General features: G+C 47.2%; 1 protein-coding gene across 5 annotated transcripts in view; it reads right to left on the bottom strand.

Annotated features, from left to right (window-relative positions):
* The window catches only part of PHACTR3 (phosphatase and actin regulator 3), a 258,465-nt gene that overhangs the window by 28,766 nt on the left and 203,198 nt on the right, over positions 1-26,501 (bottom strand). For all 5 annotated transcript variants that reach the window (XM_037729564.1, XM_037729565.1, XM_017503447.2 and 2 more), the window contains exon 8: positions 12,051-12,204. In XM_037729564.1, coding sequence (XP_037585492.1) covers positions 12,051-12,204 — 154 coding nt within the window. The remainder of the gene's footprint in view (positions 1-12,050; positions 12,205-26,501) is intronic.

Raw genomic sequence — 26,501 nt, 5'->3', positions numbered from 1 at the left:
GAATGAGATTTCAACAAAGCTGTTAAAGCTGACAAAGACAAATTCCCTGTCCTCACGAGCTCAGATTTCTTCCTTTTCTTCCCCAAGAGCTTCCTCTCTGCCAGGCACAACTCCAGGCATTCTACATGCACTGCCTCACTGCATCCTTCCCATGGCCCTACAAGACGGGCTCTGTTGTAATCACACCCATTTTACAGAGGAGGAAAGTAAGGCACATGTCAGGAGGTGACTTTCCCATGCTCGCATGCTGGAAAAGCGCGTGCTGGCTGGGAACTGAGGCGTTCTGTCCCGGGCTCTCACTGCCTCCTCAGAGCAAGAGTGGAGCCAAGAGGGTCGCACACAAGGGCAGCCCCCTCACATGTGAGAGGAAGGAGATAGGTTCGCTGGGGCTCCCTGGGGTACTGCCAATGGTAGCTCTGAGACTACTGCCACCGCCAGTCAGTTTACAGAATGACCCGTTTATCTTCCCTGCCTAACCCAACAGTTGAAAATCCCCTTAACCTAACTCAGTACAAACAAGCGTGTGCTTCTCCCAAAACAAGTGCCTAAGTGACTTCATATCAAAGGTGGCCAGGGGGTGGTCCTGGGCCAAATATGGTCTACAAATATATTCTCTGTGTCCACACATTGCTTTAAAAAATATGAAGAGGCTCTCAACATTTACATGAAGGCTATTTCATCAAAAAATCAAATCTTCAGTTTCTCTTGGAAATTCTGGCCACACTGGCCTGGCATAGGGCCAGGGGTGATGCCCCAGAGGACCTGAGCGGCAGTTGCCCTCTTCAGCAGGAGGGCACACTCCCCAGAATGCCGCAGTCCTGCCTGACCCAGGTCATTATGGAGCATTTGGGGTTGAATGAGCTGTGAAGACACCACCCCCGCCTGCCTCCTGTGGTGAGTCACGGGTTAACATTAGTCTTACTTATCCCGGTAAAGCTTCCTCGCTTCTTCCTCCTGACAAGTGCTCAGAAAGCTTTAGGAGAGGCCTGTTGTCCATCAGAGGCTTCCTTCCAATGAGGGTGAAGTGGGAGCTTCTGGAGCCTCCCCACCTGACGGCCTAAGCATCTGCTGCTCAGAAACAGCCCGGCTGGTCGGCAGCCAGACAGCCATGGTGTCGCCGGAAGCACATGCTGACCATGGCCTGGACACAGCACAGAACCAGTCTCCAAAATTAGCAATGGCCACAGAGGACCTGAGGCTCACACGACTCGCAAATACACTTCTGAATGTGTTGGTTATAATCAATGTGGTAAATGGAATCATTGCTTAAATGTATCCAAAGAGCCTATTATGTAAAGAAAGACATTCATTCAATAAACACTTACTTGGTTGAACTGGCTCTTAGGGAATTGCATCCAACCCACTGTGGCTGCTGAGACAGTTGAGTGGATGGAGGGACAGGTATTAGGGTATGTCAAGCCGTTCAGAAGAATGTAGTTCAACAGTGTCTCTACCCACCTCCTCACCCATCTAACTACACAACATCCAACCACGTGCTCACCCACCTACCCATTCATGCAGCTGTCTCTCCACCCACCGACTGATGCATCTCATAATGCAGGTACCCCAGCGCCATCCATCCATCCATTCAGTCATTCCTGCACCCAGGTGGCCATCCATCTAACCACACAGCCACCCACGTATCCAGTCACACAATCACCCGTCGTTCAATCATCCCTGCACCCAGGTGGCCGTCCATCTAACCACTGAACCACCTATGTATCCAATCACACAATCACCCGTCGATCCATCTTACCAGCCATCCATTCACCAGTAATTAGCTGAGAGCCTATTTTCCACCAGCCGCTGAGGATAAAGCCTTGAAGAAGTTTCTTCCCTCCTTAAAGGAATGTGAACTCCCTAGGTGGAGCGTAACTTGAACCAGAGGATGGTCAGGGATCATGGATGAGTTTCAGGGAGTTGTGAAATAGGCTAAGGAAAAGGACTTTGAGCTGGAGAGGCTCAGGTTCATGTCCTCACTCAGCTACTCACTGGCTACTAACAGTTCTGAGCCTCCATTCCTCACATGCAGAGTGGAGGCTGTGAAGCCATTCACACGGGAGGGAAGGAAATGCTGTGATGGACCCAGAGTCCCCAGCACATGCAGACCGCTCTCGAACAGGGGTCCCAACCCCAGGACCCATCTGGGGGAACCAAGCCAGTTAGGAACCTGGCCACGCAGCAGGAGGTGAGCAGTGGTGAGCAAGCACAGCCGCCTTCACCCCACCTCCTCTCAGATCAGCAGCAACATCAGATTCTCAGAAGATTGTGAACTGTGCACTAGAGGGGTCTAGGCTGCACGCTCCTTATAAGAATCTAATGCCTGATGATATGTCACTGTCTCCCATCTCCCCCAGATGGGACTGTCTAGTCACAGGAAAACAAGTTCAGGGCTCCCACTGATTCTGTATTAAGGTGAGTTGTATAATAATTTCATGATATATTACAATCTAGTAATAGAGAGAAACTACACAATAAATGTGATGTGCTTGAATCATCCCAAACCATCCTCCTCCCCAGTCCATGGAAAAACTGTCTTCCATGAAACTGGTCCCTGGTACAAAAATGGTTGGAGACTGCTGCTCTAGACTAGGACCGCTGCTCTATGCAAGGAGAAATTTCTGGAACCACAGAAGTTTGCACAGCTGACATGCTTAAAGCTGTCGTCCAGTTCGAGGACCTATGATCCCAAAAGGTAAATGATCACAAGCCTCATCGCCTGTTTTGCAACCTTGGGGTTCACTACAAAACAGGAACCCCAGTGCATTGAGTCTCTCCTGCCGCAACTGCATTTCTTTTGGCTGAAGATGCCCAGCTGTTGGCATTTTGTTCAAGAACGATCCTGGGCATGATGCATTCTTTGTTAGTCTCTGCATTTACCTTCTTTCTGGTGACCCCTTTGGAAATTGTACCGCTGGCAATTTCAGAGATGGAGCAGACAAATGTGCTTTTGAATACGGGAGGCCAAATCCCCCGATGAGGCCCTCCCCATGTGTGCATCTCACCGGGAGAAGTCTGGGCTTTGCTCCTTGAAAGCTGTTCATTAACAAGGAGCCCTCTGCAAGTCGAGAGTTCCCTGGACTTCCCAGTCCAGCTTGGATCCACAGGGACAGTCCCCAGGTCTGGCTTATGAGACCTCACCCCTGAACTCAGAGAACTCAGCCCCCAGCCCCCTTCTCAGCAACATGAGGGGATCTCACTGTTCCCCTCGCTTCCTGTTCTATCCAAACAGAAATCTTTGTCCTTGATGTGCCCAGGTCCAATAGCTGAGGTCCCACAGTCCTCAAAACAAGAAAAATGGATTTCAAGCCCCCATCTTCTTCAGGGTGTGCTTAAAAAAAAGCTTAACACTGCTCCATTCTTGAGAGATGAACAGGGCTTATTTCACTGGAACACACAGAAGCCTGTTCTGGTTCCTGGTGGTCAGTGACAAACGACTCGCCACTCCCTTTCCTTCTGTACAAGTGTGTGAAGCTGGAGGGAAGATACTATAGAAGGAAATGGACCAAGGATAACAGGAACTGCAGGATCCTAGAAAACACCACAACGGGCTCCAAATGGCCCCAACCTCCGCTGAGACCAGCGAGCTCAGAATGGACCGAGCACTCTCCTTCCATCCCATGCGCTCCCTGGGCAAGCTCATCTGCACAAGCAGATGTAACCACTGCCAAAAACCCCAGGAACCTGATGGCCCAGGGACACAGCCAACTTTTTAGACATATAACCTTTCCCCTGTGTTTGCCTTCCTTCTTCCTGGATTCTCTCCCCATTGCAGACCCTCCCACTCCAGGCTGGCAGCCCCTCATCCCTCGCCCTCAGGCCTACCATCCATCCTCACCAGCTCTGCCATCTTCTCTGCAGCCCTGTTGCCCCAGGATGGTGCTGGATCTTGGGCCTGCAGCACTTGGGAAACCCGCCTCTGCCCGACTACCTCTGGGCTTGCTCTCCCAAACCCGACTGCCTGCAATGCTGGGCAGGGACCATCATCACTGCTTTGCAGATGAGACCTGGCAGAGAGAGGCTAAGCAATGCCCCCTGGTCTCACAATTTATGAACAGCCAGGCTGTGGGCCCCAGGGGCCTCTGTCCCAACCACTGAGCCCTGCTGCCTGAGGCCAAGCATCTGGCTCACACCTTGTGGACAGAGCCAGGAAGCTGATGATATACTATAGCTGGGGCGTTTCCCAGACGTGCCCTTGCTCCTGACGCCTCAGGGAGCCCTGGCTGCATCTTGGGAAAGCCAGGCTTCCTTATCTACCATTTCCCACCAGCTTAGCCAGGGACTGGCTCAGTGGGCAGGGTCCTCACAGAATAGCAGGGCAGGACTCCGCCATGCCAGTGGGCACAGAACAGAACAGATGAGTAAGAGGCACTTTCAGCAGCTGTGGGAATGGCTAAGAACACAGCAGTGGACGATGTGACACAGGCTAATGGCGAGGCTGTGCCACTGGGGGACAGTCAGGAAGGTCCCTTGGGGAGGTGACATCTGAGCTGGGCCTGGGATGACAGGGGCTGTGTGTGGATTGGGAGCCCATAGCAGGCAGCACAGGAGCTGCCACCACCTGGCCCTCGGCCCCTCCCTCCACCTGCCACCCCCACCAGCCCTGAACCTTCTCAGCCCCCAGGGTGGCCCTGGGAAGGTGCTGCCAGTGCGCATCCGGCCTTGGAGCTCTCGCTGGCTGCTCTGCCTGGGACATCCTCCCCCTCCCCCCTGGAGCTGGTCCACATGTCTATTTCTGTACATCTTTTACCATACTCAATGATTTATTTATCACCTGTGAGCACGTCTTTTCATCTCTGCACCCCAGCATCTAGCACGTGCATGCTACATAAATTTGAAATCTCTGTAATTGGGGGATAAGCACCCCAAGAGATGGGCAATGGCGTTGGACCCAGCAGGAGCAACTGGTCCCGTTCTGCAGGCACAGCCTCGCTTGTAGTTAATTTCAGATGCTACCTTCCATCCCAGCAGCCATGGGTTAACCCTGAGGCAGAAGGCAAACTTTGCCACCACTTTTCAGGACAGCAATGGTAACTGTGACAAGAGAAACCTGCAGTCCTCATGGTGGCTCAGCCCTGCACCGGGAGTGACCCACATCAGGTGCGTTCACTCCTCAGTGAGGGTCTCAGGGATGTCATAAGATCCGTGAAGGAGCGTGTTTCCCACACCCGCACCACATCAAGCACAGAGCTTCAGGGTTGCAGCCGCCAGTGGGCGAAGGACTCAGCCCAGTGAACCTGGACGGTCACCACCTCATTAACACAGACATTCACTGGAAACTGGACTTTAGCTAGAGTGATCATCAGCCTCCCAGCCCTATCCACAAGGCGTGAGCCAGATGTGTGGCCTCAGGCGACAAGGCTCAGTGGTTGGGAGCGAGAACCCTGGGGCCCACAGCCTGGCCGTTCATTAACTGTGAGACCCAGGGCACTGCTTACCCTCTCTCTGCCCAGTCTCCTCATCTGCAGAGCGGGGATGATGCTCCCTGCCTGGCACTGCAGGCAATCAGCACTGCGCCTGCCCAGCAGCAGGGAGGACCCTCTCAGATGCTGCTACTGGTGGTGTCATTATGAAGGCCGGCATTGGAAGCTGATTCTTCCCCCTTCCACATGCCTGAAATTTACCAAAGACCATTTCTGTGGAAGTGAAAATTTCTGTCCATGCAGGTTCAGGCACAAGCCCGCAGGAGAACGAAGCCCCAGTGAGACAGGCTGGGCCCCCAGCTGGCCCTGTACAGTTTCCACCTTGCAGTCCAAACCACGGCTTCTGCCGGGACACTGTCTGTCTCCATGTGTCTGCGCATTCTGTCTCCAGGACCAAAAATAGGCCTGTCTTGTCTCAAACGCATCTAGAGGAGTGAGCATCTAAACCTGTTGCACGCTGTGTCCTGCTCCCGCAGACAGGGCAGGAGTGGGAGGCCACAACCCAGAAGGACGCCTGAGGGTGCAGTGTGTTCTGGAGATCACAGAACAAAACGTACAGAGAAGCCACTCAGAGACCCGCTAACTGCTGCCGAGCCTGCTAAGTGCTCCCCCTGAAAGATGCTACTGAGCATTAATCAGCTTCTCACGCATACTCCTGGGAGCAAAGAACACCCCAAGCGGAGTGACAATAGAAGGTCTGTGCATGACTTAGGAGGTGCCCGCCCTGTTCCTCGCTCTCCGGGCAAAATTACACAACAGTCACCAAGGGGAAGGACACTCCAGCCCCATCAACACCAGTGCTCCTGCATCCACAGCCCCCTGGCATCATGACCACCTCCTCCAGCTGCTGCTAGCCTCTGCCAGGTGCAGGTGACAGCTTGCCCAGGAGTGCACCCTGCCTTACTGCGACAGCAGCATCTCCAGCCCCCAGCACCCCCTGCTGAGAACATGCTTTTACGACTCTCTACAAGGACTAAAGTGGAACCTTCCAGAGGGTCCTAAGGCAGGTAATATCGCCATCCCCATTTCACAAACCAGGAGAGAGATTCTGAGACAGTGGTGCTGGCCTGTCTCATGCAGCTGACACAGGGGCGGCTGGGTTCTAGCCCGCCTGCCGCACTGCTCCACAGCCCTGGCGGGGCTGCGTCTCTTCCTTTATGTTCCCCCTGACAATGTCCAACCCCCCACTGCTCCGTGCTGGGTGATATTCTGCACTGCCTTTTTTTTTTTTCTTTTTTACCCGAAACAGAGTCTCGCTCTGTCACCCAGGCTAGAGTGCAATGGCACAATCTCAGCTCACTGCAACCCCCACCACCCGGGTTCAAGCAATTCTCCTGCCTTAGCCTCCCAAGTAGCTGGACTATATGCACTATATACACCTGCCACCACGCGCAGCTAATTTTTGTATTTTTAGTGGAGATGGGGTTTCATATTGGCCAGGCTGGTCTCAAACTCCTGACCTTAAGTGATATGCCCGCCTCAGCCTCCCAAAGTGCTGAGATTACAGGTGTGAGCCACCATGTCCGGCCAACATTCTGCACTGCTTTAATACAAGGGTGAAGTCCTTTGCCTGAGAGGCCTGGTGCGTCACCTGGTTGCCAGCAGATACTCTGAAAGAAGCGAAACCAATGTAAGAAAATTCAAAGCTATGCCTAAGTGTTTAGGGAGCCCCAGTGTCTAGAATGCTTCTCCCAGGCCCAGGCTCACTCCTCAGCAGCTTCTGCGAGGTGCTTGGCCCTGGGCCAGACACCTTCTCATTAAAGCTTAATTTTCCCATCTGTAAAATGGAGATGATAGCAACACCTGCTTTACCGGCCACTGTGAAGACTAAGGAAATGAAAGTAAGGCAGACACCCAGCACGTGGCTGGCACCCATGCTGAAAGCCAGCAGCAGGTCCTTCCCACAGTTCTCCTTAAACGGTGGCTGCAGACAGGATGGAAGCAATACAGGTCGTGCCTCTGTGCATAATTTCCAGGCCACACCTTCCATTCAGGAGCTGTGGGTCTCTCACAGCCTGAGGATGCATCTACTCAAGTTAAGCTGAGCTCCTAGACAGAGAGGGGGTGAAAATCAGCAAAGACCTTTACTCTTTCAAACGGGACCCTGACATCCCTAGGGGTCCCGGGCCAAGCACGTGGATGTGTTCTGGAGTGGCCGTGGGGAGCAGTGACTGCTTCACCTGGAAAAGGCCCAGTAGCACTCAGAAGATAAAATATGAAGGTTCTGGAAATTAGAAAAAGGAAATAGCAAATGTTCTTTGGGATACGGTAGATGGCACGTTGCCATGGCAACCAGAGGCTGACTGACTTAGCAAGAGATGGTGGAGGAATCTCCGAAAGGAGCAGAGCCGAGACAAAGGGAGACCAATTAACCCACTGCTGTCGGGGAAACAAGCCGTGCCTCCAGAAACCACGTCTGACCTCCTGGGAGGCAGCGCCTCTGCTGCCGTCTTCTCTAATTCTGGGTTTTTGAACATGGTGACAAATATCCAGGGAGCTACTACATTCCAGCCCAAGGTTTAAAATTAGTTCCAGACTCAGTAAGTGATGGAATAAAAGCAAGTCACAGGGCCCGTGTTCTTACGTAGCGGGGCATTTGGGATATCCCAAAGTGCAGCCCAATCTTCTCCCCGTTCCCCTCTCCCCTCTCCACCTCCGCAGTCAGGGGCGGGGACCCTAGGCTTCTCTCATTCCAAGCACCACCAGAATTGTTGCTTTTGGAACCACATGTGCTGTCATCCATTACTTCTTTTTTGTTTCTATCAATTCACTTAATATTTTAATTTGAAAGAAGTTGGTCTGATTATCAAATAGAAAACCATCATAAACTGGCACAGGTAAAGGCATCTGCAAATAACAGGAGGGAATGGAATTCTGTTTACCTCCAGGCTGGGAAGGATTTTTAAACACGTACAAACAGTGCAAACCATAAAGCACATCAGGGGTCAGCAAAGTGCCAGCTGAACCCAATGGACTGCTGTCTATTCTTTGTAAATGAAGTTTTATTGGCACACAGCCGTGCCCCTTCAGCTACTTCATTGGTACAGCAGCTGAACTGAGCAGGGCTGGAGACAGCTGGGCTCACAAACCTCAAAATACTGACACCTTGGTCCTCGCAGAGAAAGGCTGTGAGCTCCTGAAATTTATGATCGGAATTCTGACAAACCTAAAACTCAAAACTTCGGTGCCTCAAAGAAAAGTATTTTAAAATCGAAAACACAAGCCCCAAACAGAAAGAAGAATCGTCTAACTCAAAACTGGGAAGGATTAGAAGCCACAGGTTCAAAAGTAAACTCTGAAAAATCATTAAGATAAAGAAAACTTCAGGCAAAGTATATAAATCAAAGAAGAAACCAAAAAGCTGATAAAAACTGAAAACAATGTTCAACCTCACCGGAAATCAGAGAAATGGAAAACCAAGCCTTGGGAGGAACCCGTGCCCCATCACGGAGGCTCGCAGAACTGAACGCCTGGGATGAGGACACTGTGGGGCCGGCAAAGATTTTCCTAACGCTGGTAGAAATGCCGCCCGCTCCGGCACCCCAAACAGCTCTGCAACGCCTGGAAGGGCAGGACAGCGTGTTCTACGCACAGTCCCGCTCCAGGCCGGGCCTCACCCGCTCACCTTCACGGCCCTCCTCTGTGAAAACACTCCAGTAAGGATTTGGGTGGGAGTTGAGATCACTGGGCCCAAGCTCCCCAGCAGAGATGAGAAACAACCCTTCCTTGAAATGAAGGGCCCCCCTGCTCAGAGGAAAATCTGCCCAGAGTGGGTGTTCAACCTTCAGATCATGGATTCTCACCCAGGGACCATTCTGTTTTCTCCAACCTCAGGGGACACTGGGGGGCCTCTGGGACGCATTTCGTGGTCAGAGTGGAGGGTGGACTGCTAGTATCTAGTGGGTGGGGGCAGGGATGCTGCTAACAGCCCCTCTACGGAGAACGATCTGGGCCCAAACATCAATGGTACCCAGGCCGGGCACCCTGCTGCAGACCATCACCTCTCAAAGTGTGACCTGCAGCCCGGCAGCAAGTGGGGTCGGCAGCCCCAGAAGCTTGCTAGAAATGCAGACTCTCAGGCCTCACTGCACCTGCAGCATCAGAACCTGCATTTTCCCAGGGTCTCCAGTGACTCGGGGGGAGGGGACAGCAAGGGTGGAGAACAAATCAACAGAGGCGGTGGCACTCCCTGAGCTGGTTTCTCTCAGGGGAAGGGTTGGGTGTTTGAGGTTTAAAGAGGGAGCGTGCGGACTAGGGGCAGTCCAGGGCACTATCTGCCAAGCCCAGCCCTGCACAGACAGCTCACACCTTACAAGTATGGGCAGGAGAGGCCCATTGTGTCTGCTGGGACGGCGTGCATGAGCTCCGACAGAATGTCCCCTCCTGCCGCATGCAGGACCCGTTGGCCCGCCATCCAGCCTGGTAGGTTCAGAGGACACAGAGGCTCACCCTGCCAGAATGGCATGATTTTCGTCTGAAAGCCCACCGATGCCTGGCTCTTGGCAGCTTTGGGCAGTGTCATGGGCGTGAACCCGGCTACGCAGCAAGCTCTGAGGGGTTTGAACTCCAATGGCTCTGGAATGTGGAGAGCAACTAGGGAGGTGCCCAACCCTGGAGAGCCACACAGGGCAGCTCCACCTAGCTCATGGCAGCCTTGCCTTCCAAGAGAAGGCCCCCACGCTGTCTCAGGGGCATGCCTGGGACCCTAAGACCTCACCCAGCAAGACACAGCAGCTCAACTCTGTCCTGCCCCATGGCATCATCTATCTCCAGCCCAGCAGACCACAGGGACCACCCAGGGAACCTTCGGGGGGTGCAACACAGCAGGTGCCCACCCACGGCTTTGGGTCACAGTCAGACAGCAGATGGGTGGACTCGGTGTGCACACTGTCCAGAAAATGATGCGTATGTACATGCATGTGTATATATGTAGACACGCGCCTCATGACATTTCAGTGACAGGCCACATAGACGACAGCTGTCCTGTAAGATGAAGACGGAGCTGTAAAATTCCTAACGCCTAGTGACGTTGTTGCTGTCATATAACATATTGGTGTAACGCGTTCCTTACATGTTTGTGTCGATGCTGGTATAAAAACACCTACTGTGCCGCCAAGTCCTCTAAAAGTCTAGTACACATAACTGTGCGGTTCATCATACTTGATCGTGTTATTACATAACCATGTTACTGCTTTATGTATTCGCTACTATTTGAATGATTAGAGTGTACTCCTCCTACTTATTACAAAGAAAAGTGAATTGTAAAGCAGCTTCCGGCAGGTCCCTCAGAACACATCTTGTCCCACAGGGGCGGTGCCGTGCGTGGAGCTGCATCTCCTGTGAGAACAGTGCCTTCTGGAATTTTCCTGAGGGACCCGCCGGAGGCTGCTTTACAATTCACTTGCGCCTGTGGGACAGGATGTGGAGGAGGAAGACAGATCTCGATGGTCCGAAAGTGTGCAGGCCTAGGCTAATCTGGCATTTGTGTTTTAACAGAACATTTAAAAAGTAAAATTGAAAAATATGAAAAGCTTATGGAATAAGGAAAAAGAGAAATTATTTCTGTACAGCTGTATAATGTGTGTTTTGTGCTAAGTGTTATTATAAGAGTCCGAAAGGTAAAGTTTATTTACAGTAAGCTAAGGTTAACTTATTATTGAAGAAAAAATTTTTCTATAAATGTAGCATAGCCTCAGCACGCAGCGTCTGTGACAGCTGCCGTGGGGCCCGGCCCTGCCCTGGCCTTCACACTCCCCACCCACTCAGGACTCCCCCAGAGCAGCTTCTAGGCCTGCGAGCTCCACTCATGGTAAGTGCTCTAGACAGATGTAGCAGTTTTTATTTTGTATGTCATATTTGTACTGTACCTCTTCTCTGTTGAGGAATGTTTCTATACGGTAATGTGCTAGAATTGCCCACAGCATTCAGCGCGGTCCTGTGCCGTGGGGGCGTGTGGCCTCGGAGCCATCGGGCTGCAGCTTACCCTCGGATGTGCAGCTGACCGCACCCTCTGGGTTTGTGTAGTGCACTCTGTGACGTTCCCACAAAGACAAAATCTAATGAGGACGCATTTCTCAGAATGTATCCTGTCATTAAATGACACATGCCTGCATAACCGTGTGTGTGTGTGTGGGGGGGTGTGTGTGTGGGTATGTGTGTGGGTGTGTGTTGGGTGTGGGTGTAGCTTTACATCACAAACTTAGAAGATCTGGCCGCACTGGACCCACATTCTTGCAGAAAAATGGTCAGATAGAGGTGGACAGAGACTCCCTGTCCCTAACACTGACAAGCCACGCCCTCATCAGTTTGGCCCAGTCCTTGCCTGGCTCCTACAGGCCAGTGGAGCAATCCACACCCCAGGAGGCATGTCCAGGGACAGTTTTGGTCATCACGGGAAGTATAGTGTACAGGGGCCGGGAGTGCCACTAAACATCCACACAGGATGCACGGACAGCCCCCACAGCAAAGAGCTATGCAGCCCCAAATGTCAACGGTGGCAGGGCCAGGAGACCCGCTGCAGACACTGTGAGTGCTCCCCGGCCTGGCACACCCAGGATGTGGGATCTCAGAGGGCTCAGACTGCAAGGCCAGGGTGCAGCCCTGCTGTGCCCGCACGCTGCCACTTACTTGGAGAGCTTCATCTCGATCTGCTGCCGGATCTCCTGTCTTTCTTCATCAGTCCTTCTGGGGAAAATGTTCCGGTCTTCTAGTTCCTGTTTGCTGGGCCGGTTCCTTAGTTTCACGGCCAGGAGTTCCTTCTTGCATTTCCGTGGTAGTGTTCCTAAGAGCCCCATCCAGGGTAAGAGGAGAGAAGGGGACAAAGCAGACAGGTCTTAGTGGAGAGCTGGCTTGTCAATGGAGCTATCCACCTGCCAGAGGAAGGACTGCGGACCAGGGTGATGGTGGCTAGAACTGAGAGGACAGGACACACGCTCACAGCTTGGGGCACTTTCCAGTGAACAGTGGGCAGCTCAGGGGCAAGGTGATATCACTGTCTCTGTCCACTAAGCCCCCTACTCATGGGTTTCCAGGAACAGTCCCCATTAACACCTGTTGTCCCAGATGACTATTAATAGCATCCACTTTTTTCTTTCAAAAACGTCCGAGTTTGGACCAGAAATGACACAGTGACTTTCCCCATGGTGGCCGCTGCCCCTACCTAGCTCCATATGACCCTTGCACTTTCTCCCTGCCCACTGTCCCGCCAGACACATGGCTCTCCTTCAGTTTCTAGATGACCACCTGAGGGTCTCCATGTCATCTCCTTTCTCTGCCTACCACACAGCTCTGCCCGGACCCAGCTCCTCAGAAGCCCCCGCGCCTCCAATCACACCACTCCACTTATCTTAATCCCTCCACAGCTGATGGCTTTCCAGTTTGTTTATTGTCTGCCTCGTGCATAGACTTTAAGTGACAGCCTTCCCCCACAGTAACAATGTTACTTACAACATTGTTAAGTAACATCACAGAAAATGGCAAAACAAAAATCTCTCCTTTGGAAAAGCAAAGGAAGATGGCAAAAAAAAAAAAAAAATTACAGTCAACTTTTTCACAATTCTGGAAATTAAGCATAGGTTTACAGCAAAGCAAGGAATGTTTATTCCAGAAAAATTGGCTGAATTTTGAAAAGAATGTTTCGCCTTTCCAGTCCTGTGTCCCATTCTTCAGCTCTGCAATAGCCTTGACATGTGACAGTCTGCATTTGTGGTGAAGACTAGCAGCCTGGCAGCCACCGAGGAAACAGACTGGGTTAGAGCTCTGCAGAGACCCATTCCCCACAAACTGTTATCACTTGACCCATGCTGTGTTCCTGGAACACCCCTTTTTGCAAGTGTCTGCACTGGACCTGATCCGGAGTTCACCCAGTGCAAAAAGCCTTTTCTCTCAGGGGTTTTTGAAAATAATACAGCATTGCCTTTCCAAGTACACAATTTTGATTTATCTTCAGAACAGCCTTGCTCGGTAATACCCTATGGAGCTTCATATTGGCAAAACTCAATAAAAATCCATGCATTGTGCAAGAAATTAAACAAAATAAAACACAGAACCCTGATATTACCAGCTCTAGTCCAACTCCAGCAAATGTGGTGGGCGAGGGCACCTTTCCAATGCACAACTGACAGGGCTTAGGAGGAAGGGTGGGCACTGCCGGCTCCTTCTCTCTGAGTACCAGAGTGGCACAGATAGCTGCTAAGTGGCACCACTCAGCTCCACGTCACCAAGCAGGAGCTGCCTTCCACATTCCCTGCACACAGACACACAAACATGTGGGGCTCGGGACACTGCCCCAACCCCAGTCTTAGCAGGTCCCATCTTCCATCCCAGTGGAGCAAAGGATGCTCAGGAGAAGCCCAGACTCTGTACTCAAGCACACAGAAGTACAGAGCCTCTGGACACTGTCGGTCACTCCCTTCTTTGTGAAAGGCTCTCTTTTCTCTCCTTCCAGGTCTCTGCCCTAGCCTGCTATACTCCTGCCCCAATGACCGTGTCTCAGTTTACTTCACTGGCTTTCATCATCTCCTCCACCTCCAGACATGGGTGTGCCCAGGACCCAGTCCTCAAACTCCTTCCCTCTCTGTCCACATTTGCTTCTTACATGACCTCCTGTGTCCCACGACACTAAGAACCAACTGCTACTGGCTCGAGATTTCCATCCGCAGACACCACCTCCCTCCTGAACTCCAGGCTTGCACATTAGCTTTCTTCACCATGCTTCCCCCTGGATCTCTAGCAGGCATCTCAAACTTTGCACATCCAAAACTAAGCAGGATCTCCTGCTCTCCCATTGAAGCATAGAGTGGTTAAGAGGCGGAACCAGGATGTAAACCTAGGCCTGAACCCAGAGACCACACTCCCAGCCTGACATTCACGGATCTGCTGTTCAATGAGGCGCCTGTCCATAAGGCGCCTCTCCCATCCCTGGCACTGAAGAGCAAACATGGGGAAGATGCAGCACACGTCTGGCTGAGTTTGGTCAGGTGAGGGAAGGAAACGTGACGCCAGCAAGTGTCATGTTCTCAGGCACATTATGTGTGTTTCCATTTGTGCACTGTCACAATATATCCTAATTATTTGTGTGGCTCTTTCCCTAACCATGGTCATTATGTGAGCTTAAAACATTTTCACTCCATGGAGAAAAACAAATACTGTGAGTTTATTCATAGCGAGGATTATATCTCGTTCATTTTTGCCATATACAAACATAAAAACAGCAGAATGATCTGGTGTAAGACAGAAAACATAAGCTACAGAGGGAAGGTAGATTGCCCAAAAGGGATTTCTGAAGGAAGTAGAATCTGAGCTGAAGCCTAAAAGAGAAGTGGGGTTCCCATCCAGGGACACCCAATAGTAGAGCCAAGTTTGTTCTCTAGAAGGAATGCTCTGTGAAAACTTGTCTAGCCTTCAAAGTACAAAGTTATGACATTAACTTCTGCTTCTGACTGCAGTGGAAAAACATGGACTGAATTGTCTTTCTCACTCAAACCTCAAACACAAAGTCAAAATGTACAAAACAGTAGTTTTCAACATGTTAGAAATCTGCAACAAAGGGCAGTGATCCTTGAAAAATGAGAATCGAATGGAGTAGCCCCATGACTGGCCAGCTATGGCCTCTGGAGAGTCACCAGGCCACAACCAGGGAGGGTGAACCCAGGAAAAGCCTGGAAAACTCCCTGAATTGCGAAGATGAAGCTGAGAGGACACGAGGATCAGGGAAGCCAGAGTGAGCATAAAAGAGACCTGGAGAGGAAAGAGTTGCATAGAAAGAAGACCCAAAGATCTGCAGAGGGTCCCTTGAAACTTTAGTGGGTTAACGTGTGCCTTTGAGGAACGAATGACCAGAAATGATGAGGTAACAGTGCCTGGTGCACACACAGCACTGGACAGAGGGCCGGGTCCCATCAGCCAGACAGAAAACTTCACGATGTACAGGGCATTGAATGGAGTACACTGAGGGTTCTGCATCTGGAATGGGAGAGTTAGCCGTTGAGCTAACTCAGCAACTGAGCACTGCTCTGGTTCTATCCAACAAACGTTAAAGCAAAACCTGGATGAATTAGACTCCTTTCAATAACTTAACAGCTTCCCAGAACAAAACTCAAGAGCATTTACAGGAATACAAAAAACATCCAACACCCAAGAAGGTAAAATTCACAACATGTATCATCCAATAAAAAGCTACCATGCCTGCAAAGAAGCAGGAAAAACTCAGTGAACTTTAAGCATAAAACATAGAACTGTGTCTGGGCCATCATGATCAAAATCTGTAGCCATGAGGAAACATTAAGAGTGTACAGAAGTAAAAAGACATTCTCTATATTCTCTGTACAGAGTAACAAAGAGAATGATGATGGCGGATGTGTCAAGAGAAACAATGCCGATGAGAAGACGTGGAGCAACAAGTACAAAGTAATGAAAGAAAAAAAAAAAACAAACTCGGAATTCCAGACTTGAAAAAATATTATTCAAAATAAAGACAAAATAAATATTTTCTTGGATATAAGAAAGCTGGAAGACTGCATCACCAGCAGACCTCATTACAAGAAATGACAAAGGAAATCCTTTAGGCAGAATGAAAATGATAGCAGACAGAAATCTGAATCTATACAAGGGAAAGAAGAGTAATAGAAATGGTAACCACAAGTGTAAATATATAATTTTTTCTTATTTATTTTTAAAAGAAAGCTGACTTTGATCATAAAAATAAAGTAGTATGAGGTTTATAACATCAGAGAAGTGGACAACAGAACCAATATTAGGAAAGGAGAATAGAAGTACACTGTGGTGAGGTCATGAGCCTCAAAGTGAAGCAACATACTATCACCTGAAGCAGACAGTGATAGTAGAGGTATCACAGGGGCCTGTCAAGGGTTGTGGGACTACGGGTGGGATAGCATTAGGAGAAATACCTAATGTAGATAACGAGGTGATGGATGCAGTAAACCACCATGGTATGTGTCTAATTATGTAACAAACCTGAATGTCCTGCACATGTACCCCAGAACTTGTATAATAAGCAATAATACAGTATAATAAACAATAAAATAAAATAACTATAGCTACAATAAGTTGTTAAGAAACACACAGAATTAAAAAGATGTAAATTAAGGCAACAAAATTATAAATTGTGGGGGTGGGGTAAGGTAAAAGTCTAGAGTATTTGTATGTGACCACAGTTAAGTTGTTTTCAACTTAAAATAGTCTTTATAACTTAATAATTTTTTATATAAGTCTCATGATAAAAAAAATTACAGCAGATACATAAATGAGAACAAGGAAAGAATCAAAGCTTAGCACTACAGAAAACTATCAAACAGAGGAAAAGAGGAACAAAACATCTATAAAACAACCAGAAAACAACAAACAAAATGGCAGGAGTCTTTACCCATCAATACTAACTTTGAATATAAATGAATAAATTCTCCAGCTAAAATATAGAGGGGCTAAATGGATCTTTAAAAATAAGACCTAATTGTATGCTGCCTACAAGAGATTCACTTCACCTCTAAGGAAACAGACTGAAAGTGAAGGGAAGGAAAAAAAAATACTTCATGCAAATTGAAACCCAAAGAAAAGCAGGAGTAACTATATTTATATTTGATAAAATAGAGTTTAAGTCAAAAACTGTAAAAAGAGACATAAAAGCTGATTATAAAATGATGAAGTCAATTCAACAAGAGGATATTAACATTGTACAAATATATGCATACAAATTTGTACCTAAATATATTAACACATATTATTGATCTAAATGGAGAGATAAATTGAAATCCAATAATAGCAGGCGATGTCAACATCTTACCTTCAGCAATGGACAGATCATCCAGACAGAAAATGAACAGAGAAATATTGGATTTAAAGTGTACTCTAGACTGAACAGACATAATAATGCATTTACAAAACATTCTATCCAGCAGCTGCAGAATACACATTTTTCTCAATTGCACAGGGCACATTCTCCAAGACAGATCATATATTAGGCCAGAAAACAAATCGCAATAAATTTAAGAAGACTGAAATCATATCAAGTATATTCTCTGACTACAAAGGTGTAAAACTAGAAATTAATAACAGGAGGATCTTCAGAAACTTTACACATATAAGGAAATAAAATGTCATGCTCCTGAATAACCAAGGAGTCAACAAAGAAATTTAAAGGGAAATTAGAAAGTATCTCTAGACAAACAAAAATTGAAACAAAACATACCAGATCCTATGAGATACAGCAAAGGCAGTTATAACAAGGAAGTATACAATGATAATTGCCTACATAAAAAAATAGATGTGAAATAAACAACCTAACACTATACCTCGAGAAACCAGGAAAATAAACTCAACTCAAAATTAGTTGAAGGAAAAAAATTAAAGGTTAGAACAGAAATTAAGATGAGAAAAATATAAAGATTAACAAAATGAAGAGTTTTTTTTAAAAAAGATAAAGCTAACAAATCTTTAGATTAAGAAACAAAAGACTCAAAATCAGAGATGAAAAATGGAACATGGCAACTGATACCACAGAAATAGAAACAATCATGACACTTTGAACAATCACATGCACAATACACATTTATTCTAGGATAACCTAGAATAAATGGATCATTTTCTGGAGACATACATTCTACCAAGATTTAATTCTGAAGAAATGGAAAGTCAGAACAGACCAATAATGAGTAAGGATATTGAATTATTACTAAAAAATTTCCTATCAAAGAAAAGTCCAGGACCTGATGGCTTCACTTCTGAATTCCACCAAACATTTAAGGAACTAATATCAGTTCTTCTTAAACTATTCTAAAATATTGAAAAGGAAGGAATATTTTCAAACTCATTTTATAAGGCCAGCATTACCTGTTACTAAAACCAGACAAGAACACCACAAAAAAGAAAACTATAGGCCAACATACCTAATGAACACAGACATGGAAATCCTCAACAAAATACTAGGAAATTAAATTCAACAACACATTTAAAAAGTTCCTTCAATATGATCAGGTGGGATTTATCCCAGGAATGCAAGAATGGTTCAATATACGCAAATTGTATGTTACATCAAAAAAACCTAATCATTTTAACAGACGCAGAAAAAGCACTTGACAAAATTCAACATCATTTCATAATAAAACCTCTTAATGAAGTCAGTTTAGAAGGAATATAACTCAATATATTAAAGGCCATATATGACAAATCCATAGTTAACATCATTTTGAAGGAGGAAAATTGAAAGCCTTTCCTCCAGGATCTGAAACAAGACAAGGATGACCCCTTGTTTTTTTTTGAGATGGAGTTTCACTCTGTTGCCCAGGCTGGAGTGCAGTGGTGAAATCTTGGCTCACTGCAATCTCTGCCGCCCAGATTCAAGTGATTCTCCTGCCTCAGCCTCCTGAGTAGCTGAGATTACAGGCATGCACCACCACACCCAGCTAATTTTTGTATTTTTAGTACAGATGGGGTTTCATCATGTTTGCCAGGCTGGTCTTGATCTCCCTGTCTTCAAGTGATCCACCTACCCCAGCCTTCCAAAGTGCTGGGATTACAGGTGTGAGCCACCATGTCCAGCTAAGGGTGCCCACTTTTACCATTTTCATTCAACAAAATACTAAAAGTCCTAACCAGAGCAATTAGGCTACAGAAAAAAAGACATCCAAATTAGAAAGGAAAAGCTAAATTGTTCCTGTTTGCAGATGACATGATCTTCTACATAGAAAACCCTAAAGATCTCACCAAAAAACTGTTAAAATAAACAAATTCCATAAAGTTGCAGGATACAAAAGTCAACACACAAAAATCCCTGCTGTTCCTGTACACCAATAGCAAACTATCTGTATCTGATAAAGAAATTAAGAAAATAATCCCATTCACAATAGCTACACAAAATAAAATGGGAATATAACCAATTAGATGAAAGATCTGTATTCTGAAAATTATAAATCATTAAAAGAAATTGAAGAAGACACAAATAAATGAAAAGATATCCTTTGTTTATGGCTTGGAAGAATAAGCACTGTTAAAATGCCTCTATTATCCAAAGTGACATACAGATTAAATGCAATCTTCATCAAAATATCAATGACATTATTCATAAAATTAGGGAAAAAAATGAATCTAAAATTGGCATGGAGCCACAAAAGTCACTGAATATTTACAGCAATCTTGGGCAAGAACAAAGCTGGAGGCACAACACTACCTGACTTCAAGATACACTACTACAGGCTGGATGCAGTGGCTCACGCCTGTAATCTCAGCATTTTGAGAGGCCAAGGTGGGAGAATTGCTTGAACTCAAGAGTTCAAGAGCAACATCGAAAACATAGCGAGACCTCGTCTATACACAAAATACAAAAATTAGCTGGGTGTAGTGGTACATGTCTGTAGTCTCAGCTACTCAGAAAGCCAAAGTGGGACGATCACTTGAAGTCAGGAGGTCAAGGCTTCAGTGAGCTGTGGTCTTACCACTACACTCAAGCCAGGACAACAGAGTGAGACCCTGTCTCAAAACAAAACAAAACAAAATAGAGATACTACAAAGCTACAGTAATGAAAACAGCATGGTACCAAACAATATTTTGGTATAGTAACCAAAACAGCATAAAAACAGAGACATAGACCAATGAAACTCATGAAACTCTCAAACATTAAAAAACAATTGACCTAATTTTGAAAAATGGGCAAGAGATTTTAACAGGTATTTTCCCAACCAAGATATGATGATAAGTATATGAAAAAATGCTCATTGTTAATCATTAGAAAAATTGCAAATTAAAACCATAATAAGCTATCACTACATACCCACTAGAATTAAAAATTAAATTCTAACTCTCTGCTAAGTCTATGGAATTCTGCATATAGGCATAGCCCAGCCCTTGGCCAACTGGATCTGCCCAGAACCCTTTACATGAAATTAAAAAGACTGACCACATCAAGTATTGGAGAGGACGTGGAGGAACTGAAACTCTAATACCTTGATGTTGAGATTGTATCAGAGGACCACTCTAAATGGCAGGATCACTTTACATTTTTCAGTTTATTAAAAAGTTAAATACCTACCACATGACACGGCCATTCCACTTCTATTTATCCAAGATAGTGAAAGCATATGTCCATACAAAGACTTGTACACAAATGTTGATCACAGCTGTATCTGTAATAGCTAAAAAATAACCCATATGTCCATCAACAGATGAGACCTGGTTGATCCTTCCAAGGCCCTTCATTTGTTCCCAGCTGTTCCTGACAGCCCCACTCCATGAAGACCACAGATGGCACTTTGATCCTATGAACAGCTGCCCTCGCTAGAGTGAAGAGAGGTGTCTGTCTGTAAAAATAGTCATCATAATTCTCCCTTCTAGGCCTAGGTGGGTGGGGAGACAGGAAAGGGACAAAGAAGAGGAGGCAGATCTCACATCAGTCTTCTCCTCGATACGTAATCTCCAAGATAGAAAAGTTTAATATGTATATATTACTACATCTGTGCTTGTATAAGCATAAAACACCCCCAATGGGACAGGTAAGAAACCAGTAGCATTGGGGCTCCTTTGAAAAAGGAATCTGGTTGTTGAGAGACTGAAGTAGGAGAGACTTTTCATAGCACAGTCTTTAGTTCCCTTGCAATGTGTAGTGAGCATACCACCATTTGCAAAAACAAATAGAAATACAATGAGTATGAAAAGTGCTTGCATGCTTCTCCAGAGTGGCCTTCTAGCCACTCCTCTGGGCAATGATTCTTGAGGTCAGGGCTTTCCAGAGGACAAGGCTGTAGAGTGATTTGCTTCCCAGTGGGGAGTTGCAGTCAGAGCTACCCTTCAACCTACCAGGGAGTTTGCTCGGACCATCAGAATTAGAGCTCATCTTTGTTTTATGCTGCTGTAACAGAATACCCAAGACTAGGTAATTTACACTGAACAGAAATTTATTGGCTCACAGTTCTGGAGGCTGGGAAGACCAAGAGCAAGGAGCCAGAATCTGCTAGAGGCCTGCTTGTGATGTCGTAACATAACAAAAGGGCAAAGAGAGGATGAGGGGTCAGACTGACTCTTTTATACCAGCATTAATCCCACCCATGATGGTGGAGCTCTCATGGCCCAATTACCTCTTAGAGGTCCTACCTCTTATTACTGTTATAATGGCAATTGAATTTCAACATGAGTTTTGGAGGGGACAAACATTCATACCATGGTGGAGCTGAAAGGTGCTCACCAGGCTCACCTTTTACCCTCACCTCCCTGGTGAATTAATGAAAAGAACACCAAAGCCCGTGGAGATATGAGTTGTCCAAGGTCACAGTTGAGAGAAGAAAGCTGGCTGCCTCCAAGCTCAGCTCAGAGAACTATGTTCTCTTCCTCAGCTACAAAAATAATGTATGTACATTGCAAACAACTTAAGTCTAACAGTAGTATTGAGGAAAAATAGTCTTCCTTTCTCTGCCCACATTTCACCTCTAAAAAAAGCTACTGCTAGCATTTTGCAGTATCTACTTCCAGACCTATTTCTATACAATTAAAAATTTACAGACTCCCACTTAATTCTGATGTTTTACAAAAGTGGGATCACACCATACATAGTACTTTGCAATATGCTGTTTCCTCCACACCACAGCTGGTCCTAGTTCCAAAGCAGTGTTTTAATCCAGCTCTTTCCTTTTCATAACTGTCAGTAATCCCACAGTGTGAACATCACATAACCCCATCATTTATTGGTCCAGCTCACAATAAATGGACACATACATTACTGTTTGTTTTTGTGCTTCTAACCAAAGCTGCAGAAAATGTCCTCATTCCTACATGTCTCTGCCTGCATATGAATATTTGTCAGCTTGATCCCTAGAAAGGGGAGAATTCCGAAGTCAGAGTTTCTGATTACTGTAGGTTTTGACAAAATAACCCTTTTGGCCATTTCTCTCTGTATCACTTGGCTGGCTACTGCTTTTAGAACCAGTATCAGGTACTCTCTAGGGAAAAAAAGAATGCCAATGTGGTGGGAGGAGGGAGACGATCAGGAAAAATAACCAATGAGTACTAAGATCAATACCCAGGTAATGAAATAATCTGTACAACAAACCCCCATGACACAAGTTTATCTGTATAACAAATCTGCACATGTACCCCTGAATTTAACTTTTATTTTATTTAACTTAAAGAAAAGTTAAATTAAAAAAAGAAAAAGAAAAAAAGGAACTGTAAGGGGTATTGTGTATAAATAAGAACATAAGGCAAAGAGGCTTTGGAGTTAAAACAAACTCACCATGAAATATCTTTTTCTCAATTAGGCTGCATGTTGGAATTTATCCTAAGGACATAATTACAGAGATGTGCGAAGTCTTAGTTACAAGGAAGTATGTCTCCACTATGCTAATGCAGCCATTTCCCAGCACACACTGCAAGCCAGGATTGGCAATCCTGGAAGCTCAGACTGCATGAACTGATGTGCCTGAGGCTTTGGCATTTGAGTAGAGGGAGTAATAAGTCCCAGGAGAGAGAGGAGGGTGGCAGGGATTCCCCAACTCACCCCAGCCTGGCCTCTGTTCTGACTTTATAAGCCCCTGTGTCAGAACAACCTGGAGTCTGTTTTGCACAAGCAGTGACATTTTCAGATATTGTACTGTTTAATTCTAGAACTTCCATTTGGTTTTCTTTTGGTTTGTTTCTCTAAGATTCTCCATCTGGTCATTCATTATGATCATTTTGTCCTCAAAAACATCTAATATACTTATAATAACTGCAGGTCCATTTTGGTTTTGAACAAAGTCTTAAGGTATGCCCCTCATTCCTAAGGCTTGGTCTTTGTGGGATTTCAACAGTCTGTTGCATTCATTGAGGTCTCTTCACTCTGTTTGAGCTGAACCCCCAACATCTCCCAGCACTCCCCGAACTTCAGCTCTCATGCCCACAGGCAATCTCTGCTGAGCCTGTAGAATTCTGCATACAGGCACAGCCCAGGCCATGGCCAACTGGATCTGCACAGAACCCATTACATAGCTCCTTCTTGTCCTACAAACTCCAGCTGCTTCAGTAGCCCAGACTTCAGTTTCTGCCTCCGCACCTCAGTGAGATCACCACTCTGCTCAGAGGCCACCTCCCTGCACCTTGTAGGAAGACGTCTCCTGCAGAAAGCAGGGAGGTCAATTACGGGCTCACCCAGGGGTCTCCACTCTCTCAAGGAGGGCAGGCATACACTGTTGCTATTCAATGCCTCAAACAGTCCTCTCATTCATTTTGCCCAGTCTCTCACTTGGTTTTAGTGGGAGGGCAGCTACCATCGCTTTGTCACGGCCAGAGGCAGAAGTGCCTGGCGTTTTCTAAAACAACAGTGACACTGTTATAGATGCCGACGCCAGACTCTGGGGGTCTTGAGGGCAGACTCTCCCTGCCATGCCTGACACATATATCATGGCACATCTTTTCTGAATGAGTGAGACTGTAATGTTGGAGGAGGGGACTGCCTGGGCTTTGACGTGGAAACATGGAGATGACATTAGCCGAGTATGAGGATCTGGGAAGTTGAGCGGGTTTCCTGGGAAAGAGGACAAGGCTGGCTTTGGCTCTGCTGAGTTCAGGGTGCATCGGGGCCTCTATGGGGACAGTGAACAAATGGACACGTCGGGCCTTAGCATCAGAAAGAGCTGGAGCCAGGGATAGAGATTTTCGACAATCCACTTATGGGGGCAGATGTGAGGCTGAGCCTGGAGAGAGAGCACAGAGCTGGCAAAGGAAGGAGCCGGGAAGCTTGGTTCTGCTCACCTTTAGGGGCAGATCACGGAAGAGGGGCCAGGATGGCAGGAAGAAAGGCAGGGAGGGTGTCCTGGGAGCCAGGGAGAGAGCAGGGTTGGAGGTTAATGAGAGGACGGAGCCAAGAACAGGGGAGGAGGGGCTGCCAGGTGTGGGGGCATCCAGCCCCTGCAATGGGTGGCTGAGGGTAAGGGAAGCGTCACTGTTTCAGTCTGAAAGGGGAGCATGCAGGCAGGCCTTCTGGGCTGAACTTTCTCCAGAGTAACACACATCTCTGCAGTGACCTGGATGAGATCGGAGACCATTATTCTAAGTGAAGTAACTCAGGAAAGGAAAACCAAACATCGTATGTTCTCACTGATATGTGGGAGCTGAGCTATGAAGACACAAAAGCATAAGAATGATACAATGGACTGTGGGGACTTGGGGGGAAGAGTGGGGGGAGACGAGGGATAAAAGACTACAAATAGGGTGCAGTGTGTACTGCTCGGGTGACGGGTGCACCAAAACCTTACAAATCACTGCTAAAGAACTTATGTAACCAAATACCACCTGTACCCCAATAACTTATAGAAAAAAATAATAAAACGAAAAGCCCCCCCCCCCGTGGGTGTGTATTTCAGAGGGCAGCTAGTGTTGCACTTTTGCTACATAGTCCTATGGCTCTCTACCATCCCACAGCTCCGGAGTTCTACAAACCTAGTTTCTGTAAAAAGCATTGCTGTCTATCACGAAGAGGAAGGTGAGGGTGCTTTGCTTTATACAGCGGCCATAAACCAGGAGGAAGTGGGTGTGGAAAAGTCAGGCTCTGTCTGAGAGCCTGAGTTCTAGCCCAGGGGGCTCAACTAAGGAGTGGTGCTGGGGACCCTCCTCTCCAGCTCCTGGCCAGGGGGCCTGACTGAGGAGTGGGACTAGGGACTCTCCTCTCCTCCTCGGCTCCTGCTGTGCGAGGGTTTTTGTGTGTGCCATGGTTGTTGGCAGTACAGCAGCCCCAAAGTTGTCCCCATACCTCTTGTGCATTTCCTTTAGAGAATGAGATCCTGGCATGATAAAGGCTGCACATGGCCATGTCCCCGCTGGCTTCTCCAGAACCATCTCTGCCTGTCTTCTCCCCTTTAGTCCCCTCAAAGGCTGAGTTTCCTTCCATTCCAGAGCTTCTGTGCCCGTGAGACCCTCCCAGCCCTGCTCCTCTGGGTCTCAGCTCAGTGTCCTTTCCAGCCCAGCCCTGAAAGCCAATGCACTTGCCAGGGCACTGCCAGCTCCATCACAGGCCTGCCTGGGCCATCCTCTGCCACAGCGCCTGTACCCGTGGGTGTGATTTACATACTCATTGAGAAGTTAACATCAACTCTTCATAGCAGGTCAAGCGCCACAAGGAGGCCACTATTCTAACTTCCTACAAAAAGGTGGTGTCTATTTCCCTACCCTGTGTCTAGGCCAGCACTGGGAAATGGTTTTGCCAACAGAAGAGGGCATAAGCGACAGGGTTTCCTATTGCCAACAGAAGAGGGCATAAGCGACAGGGTTTCCTATTGCCAACAGAAGAGGGCATAAGCGACAGGGTTTCCTATTGCCAACAGAAGAGGGCATAAGCGACAGGGTTTCCTATTGCCAACAGAAGAGGGCATAAGCGACAGGGTTTCCTATTGCCAACAGAAGAGGGCATAAGCGACAGGGTTTCCTATTGCCAACAGAAGAGGGCATAAGCGACAGGGTTTCCTATTGCCAACAGAAGAGGGCATAAGCGACAGGGTTTCCTATTGCCAACAGAAGAGGGCATAAGCGACAGGGTTTCCTATTGCCAACAGAAGAGGGCATAAGCGACAGGGTTTCCTATTGCTTCCACGCTGCATGGTTTCCCTTAATCTGGCACCACTCCCACCATAGCCATGAAATTTAAAACAACACAGCCACACTGGATTATAAAAGTCCTTAATACTTCCCGAAAAGTATAGTGATTAGTGAAGATCACCATTCTTGAGAACTACATTCAGCAGAGAGAGAGACTTCTGTAAACACCTATCAACAGCACAGAGAGCTCCATGGACACCTGTCAACTATGCAGAGAGCTGCACATACACCCGTCAATTACACAGAGAGCCCCATAGACACCTGTCAACTGCAGAGAGCTCCATAGACACCCGTCAACTATGCAGAGAGCTGCACAGACACCCGTCAATTACGCAGAGAGCTCCACAGACACCCATCAACTGCAGAGAGCTCCAAGGACACCCGTCAACTGCACAGAGAGCTCCATGGACACCTGTCAACTGCAGAGAGCTCATAGACACCCGTCAACTGCACAGAGCTCATAGACACCCGTCAACTGCAGAGAGCTCATAGACACCCGTCAACTGCAC

This window comes from Cebus imitator, unplaced genomic scaffold (assembly GCF_001604975.1).
Source record: "Cebus imitator isolate Cc_AM_T3 unplaced genomic scaffold, Cebus_imitator-1.0 Scaffold311, whole genome shotgun sequence".
NCBI lineage: Eukaryota > Metazoa > Chordata > Mammalia > Primates > Cebidae > Cebus > Cebus imitator.
The sequence above is the reverse complement of the archived record's forward strand: the minus strand, read 5'-3'. Positions and strand labels throughout refer to the sequence as shown.